Genomic DNA, 13,474 nt, shown 5'->3' with positions numbered 1-13,474 from the left:
TGCTTTGTATCCTTGTAAGGATGCTTTGCAACCTTGTAACGACTCTTTTAGGTACCCAAAGAAATAAGGATGGATATTATGATTGCCAACCTTCAGGTACTAGCTGGAGATCTCCTGCTATTACAACTGATCTCCAGCCGATAGAGATCAGTTCACCTAGAGAAAATGGCCACTTTGGCAATTGGACTCTATGGCATTGAAGTCCCTCCCCTCACCAAACCCTGCCTTCCTCAGGCTCCGCCGGTGGCAAAGATAGACCTGGCAACCCTAATGGATATAAATATTTGAAATAAACAAATTTGTCAATGGCCAGTCCCTTGTTTCCACATTCCAAAGAGCAGGCAGGGTGGGAAGGATCAACCTCTGAAGACCCATATCAGTGAGAGATATATACCTAAAATTCCTCTATCCATTACAGCAGGGGTGGGGAACGTCAGGCCCGGGGGCCGTTTAAGGCCCGCGAAATCATTTGGTCCGGCCCTTTGTGGGTCCTGGCAGATCTCTAACTCAGAAGGATCTAAGACTGGCAATCCGCCCCTCCCGTGGACAGGAATAGCCTCTATTCAAGGCGGATGTGAGTTTGTTCTGCCGAGAAAAGGAACCTTTTCCCCCCTTGCAGAAGAGTTGTTAGCTATGGAGCTGCTAGGACCGCCCAAGAAACTGTGTTAACCCTTTCCCACCCGGGCCATGGAGAAACGTGTTCCCTCTGTACTACAAGAGGCCTGGGGGCGGAAGTGGCGACAATGGAGGGGTTAAAAGGGGCAGGGCCAGAATGCGTGGGGTGGGGCGAGTTCTTAGCCAGTGTGTCCTCATTTCATCCCTGCAGGCGCAGGTAGCAGGAGCCGGCTGTAGAATCTGTCCCTGACCATGTGGAGCAGGAACAATTATAGCGTGTGGCTGGAAGGCTACGCCCGACTGGTGCAAGACCATCCTGGGCCATCAGGTGGGCAAGTGCCCCACCAGTTGGATGCCTGCCTGCTTGCCCGTGCCAGGGGGGTGTCATCTGGGGCAGCTGCCTGCTTGGGGCTTGGTCGGCTAATTTTTAAGTTGATAATTTTGTATGGCCCGTGAATGATGTTATAAATATCCAACTGGCCCTTGGCGGAAAAAAGGTTCCCCACTCCTGCATTACAGGCAGACCTCCTTCATGAGGCAAATCTGGAGCCATCTCTTCTGTTATTTGCGCTCAGAAGATTAATCTGAGAAGCACAAGCTGTCTGTTGTCTCTAGTGGATAATTGCCCTGTGAGGTTTTACCCTGCAGTGTCCAATTTAATCAGTTCCTGGAAAGACTTCAGAAGGCTTCCAGAGCTAAGAGGGCTTCCATTCGCACTCTGGTGGGGACAATGCTGCATGCTGAAAGTAATGGCTGCAGTGAACTGTGAAGACCTCCCAAGGGATGAGTGCTGAGAGTTCAACAAATTATCAGTATTGCAGACTAAGAATGCAGGGTTATTTGGGGAGGGGGTGGATCGGGTCACCTATTTAGTGTGAAAGTGAGTTCTAGATTACTGACTGTATTCCCTAGTGGATGAAGTTTTCAGCATGTATGTTTAGGAAATGCAAACCGATCCTCACATTATTCCAATAAAATGAACTGGGTTTTGTTCCTTGGATCTAAAAGGCTGAAAAATCCCCATTTGGGGTAATGTTCATGACACAGATTGCAGCTGGTTACATACCTTTCGGTCATTATCGGATTCACGGAATATTAGTTTGACTACTTCATTAGTATCAGCGGCCCGGACAGTCTGCATGGTAGCCTTCGCACAAAGTGTCTAATATAAGAAAAGAAGTATACAGAGGGAAGAAAAGAATAAAAAACAGCTCTTTACGTATTTTAAAAGAGATACTTCTACCTCTTTTGCGCTGAACGAAATTATAAATTAAGACCAAAGTTATAGATGCTAATTTCAGTTCGCTTATGAAAAAATAAAGGACATCCTTCTTTATTCCTTTAGCCCCAGTCAAAATCAGACTACACACTGGAAATTGAAGTCAGAAAACATTTATGTGTAATGTAAAATCACTTATTCCTGCAAGTTCAATTTAGTAATTTCTTCTATTCTTCTGTTTAAAATTAACTTAGAAGCTTAATTAGAAAAAACAAAACTTTGTACACTTCGATACCAGCCATGCTGTTTTTCAATTATGCACGTGATTTCCCCCCACTGTTTTGCTTTGATTCAGGTTGATAGGACAGGAAGGCTCATTCTCATTTTTTACACTCCAGGAACAAGGGTCTTTTATGCATGGCTGTTTCACTCACCTTCACCCCTCCGATGATTTTTGGCCTTTGTTTGGATTATGCATGCCATTTCCGACCGTCAGAGGTCACCTTGCTCTCCCCCAGCGTTTTCCTGCAATTTGCCCACATTTTAACTGTTTTATCTTGAATTTGATAACGCGGGCAAAATGCAGGGAAACGCAGGGGGAGAGCGAGGCGACCTCTGCTGGTCAGAGACGGAATGCATAATCCAGAGACCTGAAGTCATCGGAGGGGTGACGGCGAGTGAAACAGCCATGCATAGAAGTCCAAGGACGCAACTGGAAATCTATGCCTCCTCCCTGCAGCAGCAGGCTTGGTTTCAAAATAGGTACATCTTATGCATCTCCCTGGAGGGAGACACATGTATTCCTATTTCAGATGTTAAACTGGAATCGCACAGAGAAGAAGTCACATGCACCTTCTTCTCCAAACTACTGCGTAACCTCCAAAGATGCTCTCAGATTTCACCTGGCTTTGAGTTTGGGATTGTCACATCAGAGTTAATTGAGGATTTTGTAATTTGACCTCATTGCCACAAGTACTGAGAATATTTGGCCTGATACCCAAGTGCATCAGATTTTCCCCATGGATCTTACGATACAGAGAATATCTAGGGAGCTATCCTTACTTGCTAGAGAGGCACTGGGAGACAGAAATTAAGTGACGACATGTAATTTCAATTGTCCAATCGTTGGTACGATACAAAATACAAATTCTTTCATTTTGGTTGTACAAATATTAAAATAAACACTTGATTTTACCCTTCCCCTTCTAAAACAACATTAAAACAAACTTGTTAATACAAATCTTTTTTAGACTTGAACCTTGACTACCTGGAATATTAATCTTGCTACTAAATATTAATAGCCAATTGAAGTTTTACAGGCTGTTTTTAAAAAAATCTCACAAATGAACATGGTTCAGTCTACTTTAATGCTGGCCATCGACCCATCCTGCTTCTGACCTACCCACCTACCCACCCATCCACCCACCCACCCACCCATCCATCCATCCATCTAGAATTGCCAGGCTGAGGAGAGAAAGACAAGATGGTACACCAAGCCCTCAAGATGGCCATGGCGTTTCGTTTTCTTTTACTTAACCCCAGAGCTAATCACTTTTTCCACACATCCTCACAATTTGCCTTGGATCCCATTTTGTCTCTTTTGACAAGTAATTAACATTTTGCCATCTGTGTCTGTATGCAGTTACCAGTGAGGTAATCCGCCAGCAAGCCATTCCCAAAGTGCACTCCCTTCTGATACCAACCATTGAAATTCAAAGCACAAATTAGCTAATCAGGTCAAGCCCCCCAAAATAGCCCTTTGGACTCATGTGTCACAAATCAGTCTGGTCGCCTTTAAACAGCGCACCAGATTAGAACAAGCACCCGAACAAACCAAAGCGGAAAACCCGCCGCTCTCTAAAGCTGGTTTTCTAAAGCCCTAACAAATCGCTCCATCTTTCACTCATTTAAACCTTCCAAATGAGGGTCAATATGGTCCCCAAGCATCCAAATGCTAATGCACTTAAGTGCGTTTAAGCAGCTTTCCGGAGTGAATGGGCGAAAGAAGGGCTCGAAAAGACAAGGCCGAGTTACTGTCACTGTCGAAAAGTCATTGTAGCCACCCCCAGAGTGGTCGCAATTCAAAAAATTCATGATTTCTGTCTCTTAAAGGCATCTGCTTGGGAACATGCCCCCCCCCCCCACTCTGCCCAGAGCGGCTTTATATCTCACAACTTCAGGCCCACTCTGAAATAATAATAATAAATCGGATAGGCTCTTGAGGACCAATAAAGGGAAAGGGTCCAAATACCATAGTGCTTTCGAATTTCACTGAGACAGAAAGTTACCTTACTTCACAAACACAAAGTGATTGGGCAAAGGTTCATTTCTTATACAATCAGGAGCATTCCTTCTCCCCACCCCACTTCCTTTCAGTTTCTACAAAGTCGTAGTCACCCAAGCAGAAAACTTTCGGAAACGTGCCTTTTTAGGCAAGCCCGCTTATGAAGGGATTTTTTTGTTGCTGTTTAAAAGGGAAAGAAAAATTAAAATGCTACAACAACACACTGCCCTTTTCACAGTTTTCCACATTCGCTCCAAAGGTACCTTTTGAAAGAAGTGAGACAAAGGGGAAATCAGAATAAAACACCAGGGTTTTCTTGTTTAATTGAAGACAATTGCCTTTTCCTATAGAAAACGGCCATTTCTGCCTTTGCAAAGAAGTGGGTGCTTGATCTTTACGTTGCATGGGAAAAATAAAGAAGAACTATAGTCTTGAAGGGAGGGGGGAAATGAAATGATGAATACAGTTACAATTTTTAAACATAATAACCCCCATGTATTACTTTTTCCCTTTGTGAAGAGATGTCCATTTGAATAATCGGAGACTGAAAACTTTAGAGCTGCACCCTGATTTAAATATTTTGAGAATCGTTTAAATCAACAAATCTTCCACAGCAGCTGAAACTGTCCAAAGAAGTGGAAACTAGGAACAGGGATTGCCCATATTCAAATAATGGCAGTGACCTCTGATGTAGGTATTGTGTAGTATGCCAGGGAGCTGGAGGAGATTCAGAAGCCAGAAGTGACTGTCTCGTCAGGGCTGCCACATACTCCTCAATTTTTAAGAGGTGAAACTGAAGTAACAGAAATTCAGATTTAAGCATCGCGAGCACAAGTTAATCAGCCGTATTTCATATGGCAGGTGTACAGATCAGTATATGATAAGGGAAACCAATTTACACCAACTTGCTAGAAACAGTTCTAGGGCAAAGCTAATTCAAGTAGAATTTGAATAGCAGACTACTATTATTTCCCACAGGATTGCTTCACCAAAGGATCCACCACATCAGGGCAAACAAATAATCATATTAGCCCTTTTCACATTTTATGTCTGACCATGTGTATGGGGAGAACGCACTATATGTGATCCTCCCAATAAGAGCAATCACCATTTGTCTGAAAAGGGCAACAATATTCTGGCTTTGAAGGACACGTACCAGAAAAAGAGACAGTTCTGGTATGTATATATCGGAGGCTGAAAATACATGCTCTGCCCTTTTCAGACTAAATGGTGATTGCACTTAACAGGAGGATTGCATGTTGTATGTTTTCCCTGTACATGTGGTTACATGACATGCCTGCACAGGGCTATTGTCTGAAAAAAACTGTGGATCAATAAATGGACTGTGAACACAGGATACTGAAAGCAGTGTTGGCTAAGCAGTTGTGGACAATTAATACCACTGGGAATCTCACACAAGCTGCTCCAAGATATAGAAAGAAGAGTGAGATATAAATACAGGCTGAATATCCCTTATTTGGACATCCGATATCTGGACTGACCCGAAAACCAGAATTTTTGAAATACTGTTTAAAATTACATTCAGGCTTCAATCCCCAAGATCCGAAAAAGGACCACTTCTGGTCCCAAGCAGTCCGGATAAGGGACACTCAATCTGCATAATCATTCTTGTCCCCTCTCTGCTAAGTAAGCAGAACAATGTATCAGATTTCGGTTTTTTCTCAATGGTTTTATTTATGCATAGACATGCCCATTAACTTAGATTAGCCCAATGATTACTGCTTAGAAGTAACCTCTGATGAGGAAGTCATGTCTGGCCTCTTTGACATCTATGGCCTTCTCGATGGCAACTTTGAAATGGTCTGCCAGATGAAATACATAAGGCACCTGCTCTAGTAAGGTACAGAAAGTGCTGTAAGGCTGTTTTTGAGCTTTTGGAAATAAGCCTAATATCACAGAAGTAGCATTTTGAATGTGTTTTTCTGTAGGGTGTTCTAGTTATGTATAAGACTGAGTTTATTCTTATTGGGCTGAATTACATTTGGGGCCTGATGTTTTTGATAGTGAGCCCTAATTTGTATTTGGTTGTTTTATTATGCAATGGTTATTTTATAAGGGGCTTTGTATGTTGTCAAATTGCGGTACACATTTAAAAGCAGACATATTTTATTACTATTTTGAATTCATACCATGTGGGTTTGATTCAAACTTTGCTCTCTGCAAGTGAAAAGGCACTTCCTCTCAACACAAGAGAAAGGCGTGATCATCCCATTCCACTATAAATTGGAGACATAAATGCCTACCTCCTGTAAATCAATGGATTGAGGACCTTACCACTTTATCAATATTTGAATACATGGGATATAGATGACAATTTCATATGAACGTATTTTTAGGTATCTGGAAACCTTTTACATATACTTATATGTAGATTTGTCACCACTGTTATAAATTTACTTCTTTATACGTACTCCTCCCTTTTCTCTCTTTTAAAAAAATGTTGTTGCTGAATTTGATTTTTTCCCCATCTTCTTTTTTTGTTTTTAAAATAATAAATAAATAGGTAACCCGTGTTTGCCTCATTAGTGAGAACGCAGATATGCTTACTGGGAATCTCACAAAGCTATGCAAAGCTGTAATCGCAAATTAATCTGTGGGGTTCACTGATAGAAATCTACTGAATATTATTTCATAAAAGTTTTCAGTGAGGTGGTAAATCTGTATCTAGGCCGCACCACTGCAGACTTCTGATGGTGGGCAGGAGCTGTCCCACAGATATATAGTTTAGCACAAAATCTGTAATCAGTCACGTGAGACCCGACATCTGCTATATTAAGTAGGACTGCCTGGACACAGGTTTACTGCTTCAGTGAGAACTAGGCGTCAGATGGGGTCAAGTCTGTGTGAAACCAGTAACTCAAATCTCATTCAGAATGCATTTCCTTACATTATTCAATCCTCATTTGTTTTTCAGCAACCAATTTTTGTATGAAGTACCATTTATAGGTCCCATAACAGAGCAGGGAAGGGGCTGGGTTAAATGTAATCGCCTGCTATGTGTTCTTTATTGATTTAAGGGCAATAACACACAACTCAGGTTGAAGAGATATTCTAGAGATCTGAAAAAAACATAAGGAAACAGAAGGAATGTCACTTGTAAAATTTTGCCTTTGTAAGCAATAGGTTGGTGAACTGAGTTGACAAGAAGGAAATTTTTCTGCTTTCCTGTTCCCACAGCAGCGAACTGGGCCTCTTGAAAAGTTGCTTTTGGAAGTTGGGGGACACCTGGGAATAACAAGGGATGAGATGTGGGCCAGGGTTCTCTGCAGAAATCTCTCTCTTCACCCCACCCTTGTAAAACCTTGTCCACAAATGCAACAAGAGAGTGTTGGGAGAGGCAATTTTCGCTAATTTCTATTTTCCTTTCCTTGCACTACAATCCACACTGTTCCTGAGGGTCCCCACTCTTCGACAGTGGCTGTTTTGAGGGGCACAAGAGATGCAGTGGCAAGAGGATGGTGACCAAAGCCATTTCTGCAAACTTATTCCATTCACAGTTTATGGGATCCAACCCATTGTCTCAGTACAGAGCAGGGGATATAGCATCAGGTCTGCACACAGAAAGCCCAGGTTTGAAAGGCGTGAAGTTCACTGGGACCCACTGAAATGAACCTTCTCCCAGGGCCACTGCAAGAATAAATGAAAAATTGTAAAGTACAAGAGGGGAAACTCGTGTGCGTGGGGGGAATCCCACCCTCCCATTGCTGAGCCCGCCAAGGCAGCCACCCCCACACCAGCCCCGATCTCTAGGTGGCTATCAGCATCCCTGCTGGTCCAGAGCATCTGCCTCTGCTGGGGGATGCTGGCAGCCACCAACAGTAGGTGCATTCTCTGTGCATGCACAGAGAACTTTTTATTAGTTTTTGGGGGGATTTAAACCCCCTAATTTTTTTTACGTTTCAGATTTTTCTGCAGACCTAAGGGGTCCCTGAACTCTGCAGAACAACCTGATGGGGGTGAGTGTGCCCCCATCTGTGGATTTAAGTATCCGCAGGTAGGGAGCACACTTCAGAATTCGATGTATAGATGTTTGTTGTACAGTGAAAATTACTTCACAAACGTTCATAATAAATGTAGCGTTCAAAGTATGCTTCAAAAGATAATTCTCCTACAAAATGAACAAAGAAGAGCATGATAGCTACCCTTAGGAGCAGTCTTGACACAAGCATGAAGAGAGCACACACAAAACCAGTTTACCCAGAGCTCCCATGGAAGAGAAGACTGCAGATCTAAACAAAATGTGATCAATATGCTTTTACTGCAAGCTCACAGCTGAAAAGAGGCACCACTGCAGGCATCCATGGTATTCCCTTTATGGGTTATGAAGCAAAGGTGAGATAGGTATTGCTGATGTCTATGGGTGGCTGAAGGTTACAAAAGAAGTATCTTCATATCAAAAGTTCTGAACCATAACAGTTTCGGCAGATTATACTTTGCTCCTTTTTTCTAATGTTCTATCCCAAGGTAGTTGCCGATACTGTGCTTAGATGGCTAAAGCAAACCCAGATTCCAGTTTTCAGCTCCCACAGACACAGGTAGGCTCCACCATTTAATATGTAGGTTAAGAAACGCAAAGAATAATTGTAATGCATATACATCTCCTCAGACTAGGAGATTCCACTTATATGTGGGACAGGAACCCTCGGACACCTCAAATATGTAACCAAGAAGCAATTTTCCATAGTTTGTTAGAAAGCTGCGCAAAAGTATGTCAGCGATGAAAACAAGAAGGAAAACACAGCATTGATGCTATCCGCCTGAAACAGAGAATGGAAAATAGTTCAGGGAAATCACCTAACGTAGATTATGAAGTGTGACCAGTCCGTATTTTAACACCAATAGCCAGCGAAGTGCTATTCTTTCCTCTATATCTTTAAGAGCCGCTAAAGGCATTTATCACTTGATCAGATGCCAAGAAGCCACAAATCTCAGAGCACCTCCGACGCCGAGCAATGACAGAAGCGTTCTGTTCCACCCTCGGAACACATTTGCGTGCTCTTCTGTTCGAAGTCATACATGCCGTTTTAACTCATCTGCTTCCCCATTCTCTCCAGGCCAGGAGGACAAATTGCCCACTGCGGCTCCTTTTCAGAAGCAGCCCAGCGCACAGAGAATCGTGACTGAGCAGAAACACAAGGAACAGGCACATAAAAATTCATCACTTTGGCCTCCTGACCTCTTACCACTGGGTTTGGCACACCCTGTCTCAAAAAGTAGCACCAGGGGAGAACTAAGCAGACCGGCTGAGTGAAATTACTGACAAAAAAAAATATATCTTGGACACAGGAAAAGCCCACCAGATGCTTCATTGTCTTTACAGAGAAGTGGTGCTGGAAAAAAAAAAGGGAGGGGGGGTGATCTACCACATGGCATATTGGGTGGAATAAGTAGTGTTATTGTTTCAGAGCAGCTCTGTCACTTTGCTGACTGCAGTACAAAGAGGTGTAAAGCAAGATTTAATCCTGACTTTTTAGCCAGCAGATTAAAACCAATCGTGCCAGATGTCCACAAGACTGTTTAACATACAGAAAGCTCCCCCCACCCCAGCCCACCCCCTGCTACCCTGCGAGGAACCAAGTCTCTAATAACTCCTTCTTTATTTCTCTTATTTTCACTGAGAAAGAAATGAGGATGGTTTTCATGGGTTTTATGTATTTCCGATTTATTTCTCTCCCCACCCCCAAATCTAAGCAAAGCTCTGGGCTTTCGGAACAGAAAACAAAACAAAAGCTGATCAGTGATCTATATGGCAAAACTTAAAGCAAGTGGTTAAATTAATGTTGTGCCGGAGTAATCATACCTGAGTAATCATTCAGACATACACGCAAGCTACACGCATAAGCTGTCATTAATCACTAACCTAAATGGACAGACTTAAGCCCAGGCCTAAGGCAAGAGTCAAACTGGGAGAAAACCAGAGTTAAAAATCTCATCCCTCCCTTTCTCCAAATATTACTCAGCAGATATTGGCTGTATGCATATTGGCGTTTCCTGCAGCAAACACGCCTACACACTATTAAACATCTATACGTGTGTCTGGGAACCCTCAGTCAATCAGAGGCAGGGCTGTGGCTTAGTGGTAGACTTGTCTGTTTTGCATGCGGAAGGTTCCAAGATTCAATCTTTGCCGTCTTCCAGCCACTAGGAGTGTGGGAGAAAAAGGGAAGATATAGCTTATGCTGTCAGTGCCTCCCAGAGCTGCGCTGCAAGCAAATGAGGTCTGAGACACGCTCACACTTTTGGGCCTTGGCTTGTTCCTGGACGGAGAGGAAATGATTGGTTAGGGACACCAAAATACCAGCCCTGGGGATTTCCCAGCTAACATCCTGGTTATTGTTATTCCTGGACAGAAAAAGAACAGATAATGCTAAATTGAATGTTAAAATCTGGCCTCCCCATCCCTCCCCCTGCCTTTTGTGAATTTTGTGGGGTTTGGCTGCTCAGTCTTCAGTAGCTATTATTACTTTTATGATACTGTTCATATAGCCAATTTGGCCCTAAGCAACGTCACACTAAGATCAAAATTTTAAAAGGAACTCTCTCTCTCTGTATATATATATAAACAGATATCTAGATAAACAATAAGAAAATTAGTATTTTTAAAAAATCCTTATTTATTTAAATTTATAGCCTGCCCTTATTCCCAGCTAGGCTGTGCTGAGGGCGGGTAACAACCCTTTAAAACAATATAAAACCATAATGCTTCTAATTTAGAACAACAATAGTCCTTATGAATCTACATATGAATAAATAGAAATATACCAAGAAGGCACTTGTTCAGTTAATAGTAATAATAATAGACACTTATCAGTTCAGTGGCTATTATTATTACTATTAACTGAACAGGTGCCTTCTTGGTATATTTCTATTTATTCATATGTAGATTCATAAGGACTATTGTGGCTTTATATGGCTTTATATTGTTTTAAAGTGTTGTTACCTGCCCTGAGCCTGGCCTGGCTGGGAATGAGGGTGGGCTATAAATTTAAATAAATAAAAATCTCTACGTCAAAATCCCTCATAAAAAAGCAAACTCATGCTTTCAATGTCAAAATGCCATTTGACCCTTTCATTTCATTTCCTCCCTTTGCACTCTACTGCCATCTTTCTACTCTTGAAGTTTTAAGTATGGGAGAACCACCTCATAACCAAACAGGAATGGCCACTCAGCAATTATATTAAAGGAATAATTAATATATATATTTATTTATCATGCTATCTGTAGCGAAGAGAAGTTCGGGAGGTCTATTAATTCAGCGCTGCTCCAGAGTACTTAAGTACCAGCGTGCATTTTCCCAGCTTGGGCTGGTCGACTGACTGTACTATTTTCTGGGGAGAATGAGCTGTGGATGAACTGGCCAGAGTTATACATGCCCTAGTAACATCCAGATCAGACCGCTACAACACATTACATGGGAACTGCAATTGGAACTGCATAGTTAAATTGTGGAACTCCCTGCCCCAGGATGGGGTGATGGCTGCCAACTTGGAAGGCTTGAAGAGGGGAGTGGACATGTTCATGGAGGAGAGGGCTATCCATGGCTACTAGTCCAAATGAATACTAGTCACGATGCATACCTGTTCTCTCCAGGATCAGAGTGCTGGATTAGGTGCTGTGGAACACAGGCAGGATAATGCTGCTGCAGTAGTCTTGTTTTTGGGCTTCCTAGAGGCACCTGGTTGGCCACTGTGTGAATAGACTAATGGACTTGATGGCCCTTGGTCTGATCCAGCATGGTTGCTCAAGGAAGCCATGAGAGCTGAAGTCAGTGTTAATTACCACAAGCTACACATGCAACTAGGGTTGCTAGGCTGGTTGTTTCCATTGCCTGCTGCTACTCCAAACAGCAGCAAGAGAAAAAAAAAGAACACCACTGGCTTCTGCGCCAGTACATCACTTCCGGCATTACATGGAATTGACAATGGGTAACTCTAGGAATCACCAGAAATTCTATGGTTTCTGGCAATTCCTAGAGCTGCCCATTGCCACTTTTGCGTTCTACCTGGAAGTGAGGTAATGATGCCAGTGATGTCACACATCCCTCCATGTCTCTGCCCTTCAACCCCACTTGTTGCCAGGCCTGGAAACCTTATGTGCAACCCATATTTTGTTCAATGGGTGTCTGTAGATCTGTCACACAACCAGAGGGGAGGCGATCCTGGATTTAATACTCTGTGGTGCTGCCAGTGATTTAGTGCGGGATGTGGATGTAGTTGAGCCAGTTGGCAATAGTGATCACAATGGCATCAAATTTAATTTATATGCAAGTGGGAAAGTGACTGGGAAATCTCACACAATTACCTTTGACTTTAAAAGAGGGAACTTCTCTAAAATGAGAAAACTGGTAAGGAGGAAGTTGAAAGGAACAGTTAGGAGGGTTAAATCTCATGAAAAGGCTTGGGGGTTACTCAAGTCCACATTACTAGAGGCTAAGCTAGCTTGTATACCACAGGTCAGGAAAGGTAGTAATAAGTCCAAGAGGTCACCACCATGGCTAGCGGGTAAGGTGAAGGAAGCAATTAGAGAAAAACAGTCTTCCTTTAGAGACTGGTAGGTTTGCCCAAACGAGGCGAACAGAAGCAAACATGCAGATAATTAGAGATGCAAAAAAAGATTTTGAGGGGCATATTGCTAAACACATCAAAACAAACAATAAGAAATTTTTAAAGTATATTAGGAGTAGGAAACCAGCTAGGGAAGCGGTTGGACCATTGGATGACAATGGGAGTAAAGAAATTCTAAGGGAGGATAAAGCGATTGCTGAAAAACTAAATGAATTCTTCTCATCTGTCTTCACTGTTGAAGATACAGGGCAGATTCCTTCTCCTAAACAGAGATCTTGGAGAGGGGAAAATGAGGAACTGAGGCAAATAGTGGTAACAAGACAGGAAGTCCTAGAACGTCTAGACCAGTGGTTCCCAACCTTTTTTTGACCAGGGACCACTAGGACTTTTTTGTTCGGTGCAAGGACCCCAAGGTTCAAAATAAAAATTCTGAGAATTTGAAAATAAACTTTAATCATAACTGTTAGTTAAACATTAAACTTAGAATAATATTTGAATATATATTTTTATAATAGAGAACTTTTAATTGAAAATATTAACTTATTATGAGTTTATAACTTTGTTTTGCGGGCCTTAATTTAGTTCTCGTGGACCCCTGGGGGTCCATGGACCCCTGGTTGGGAACCAGTGGTCTAGACAAACTGCAAAGTAACAAGTCACAGGGACCAGACGGTATTCATCCTAGAGTTCTTCAAGAACTCAAATGGGAAATTGTGGAACTTCTAACAAAGATACGGTATGTAATATGTCCCTTTGATCAGCCTCTGTAC

The 13,474-nt window shown here is 42.4% G+C and overlaps 1 protein-coding gene across 2 annotated transcripts in view; it reads right to left on the bottom strand.

Annotated features, from left to right (window-relative positions):
* INPP5A (inositol polyphosphate-5-phosphatase A) overlaps positions 1-13,474 on the bottom strand; it is a 321,869-nt gene that overhangs the window by 61,733 nt on the left and 246,662 nt on the right. For both annotated transcript variants that reach the window (XM_056849629.1, XM_056849628.1), the window contains exon 10: positions 1,682-1,777. In XM_056849629.1, the coding sequence (XP_056705607.1) occupies positions 1,682-1,777 (96 nt within the window). The remainder of the gene's footprint in view (positions 1-1,681; positions 1,778-13,474) is intronic.

The sequence above is a fragment of the Euleptes europaea genome, chromosome 5 (genome assembly GCF_029931775.1).
Source record: "Euleptes europaea isolate rEulEur1 chromosome 5, rEulEur1.hap1, whole genome shotgun sequence".
NCBI lineage: Eukaryota > Metazoa > Chordata > Lepidosauria > Squamata > Sphaerodactylidae > Euleptes > Euleptes europaea.
Note: the sequence above shows the minus strand (reverse complement) of the source record. Positions and strands in the feature narration are given on the sequence as shown.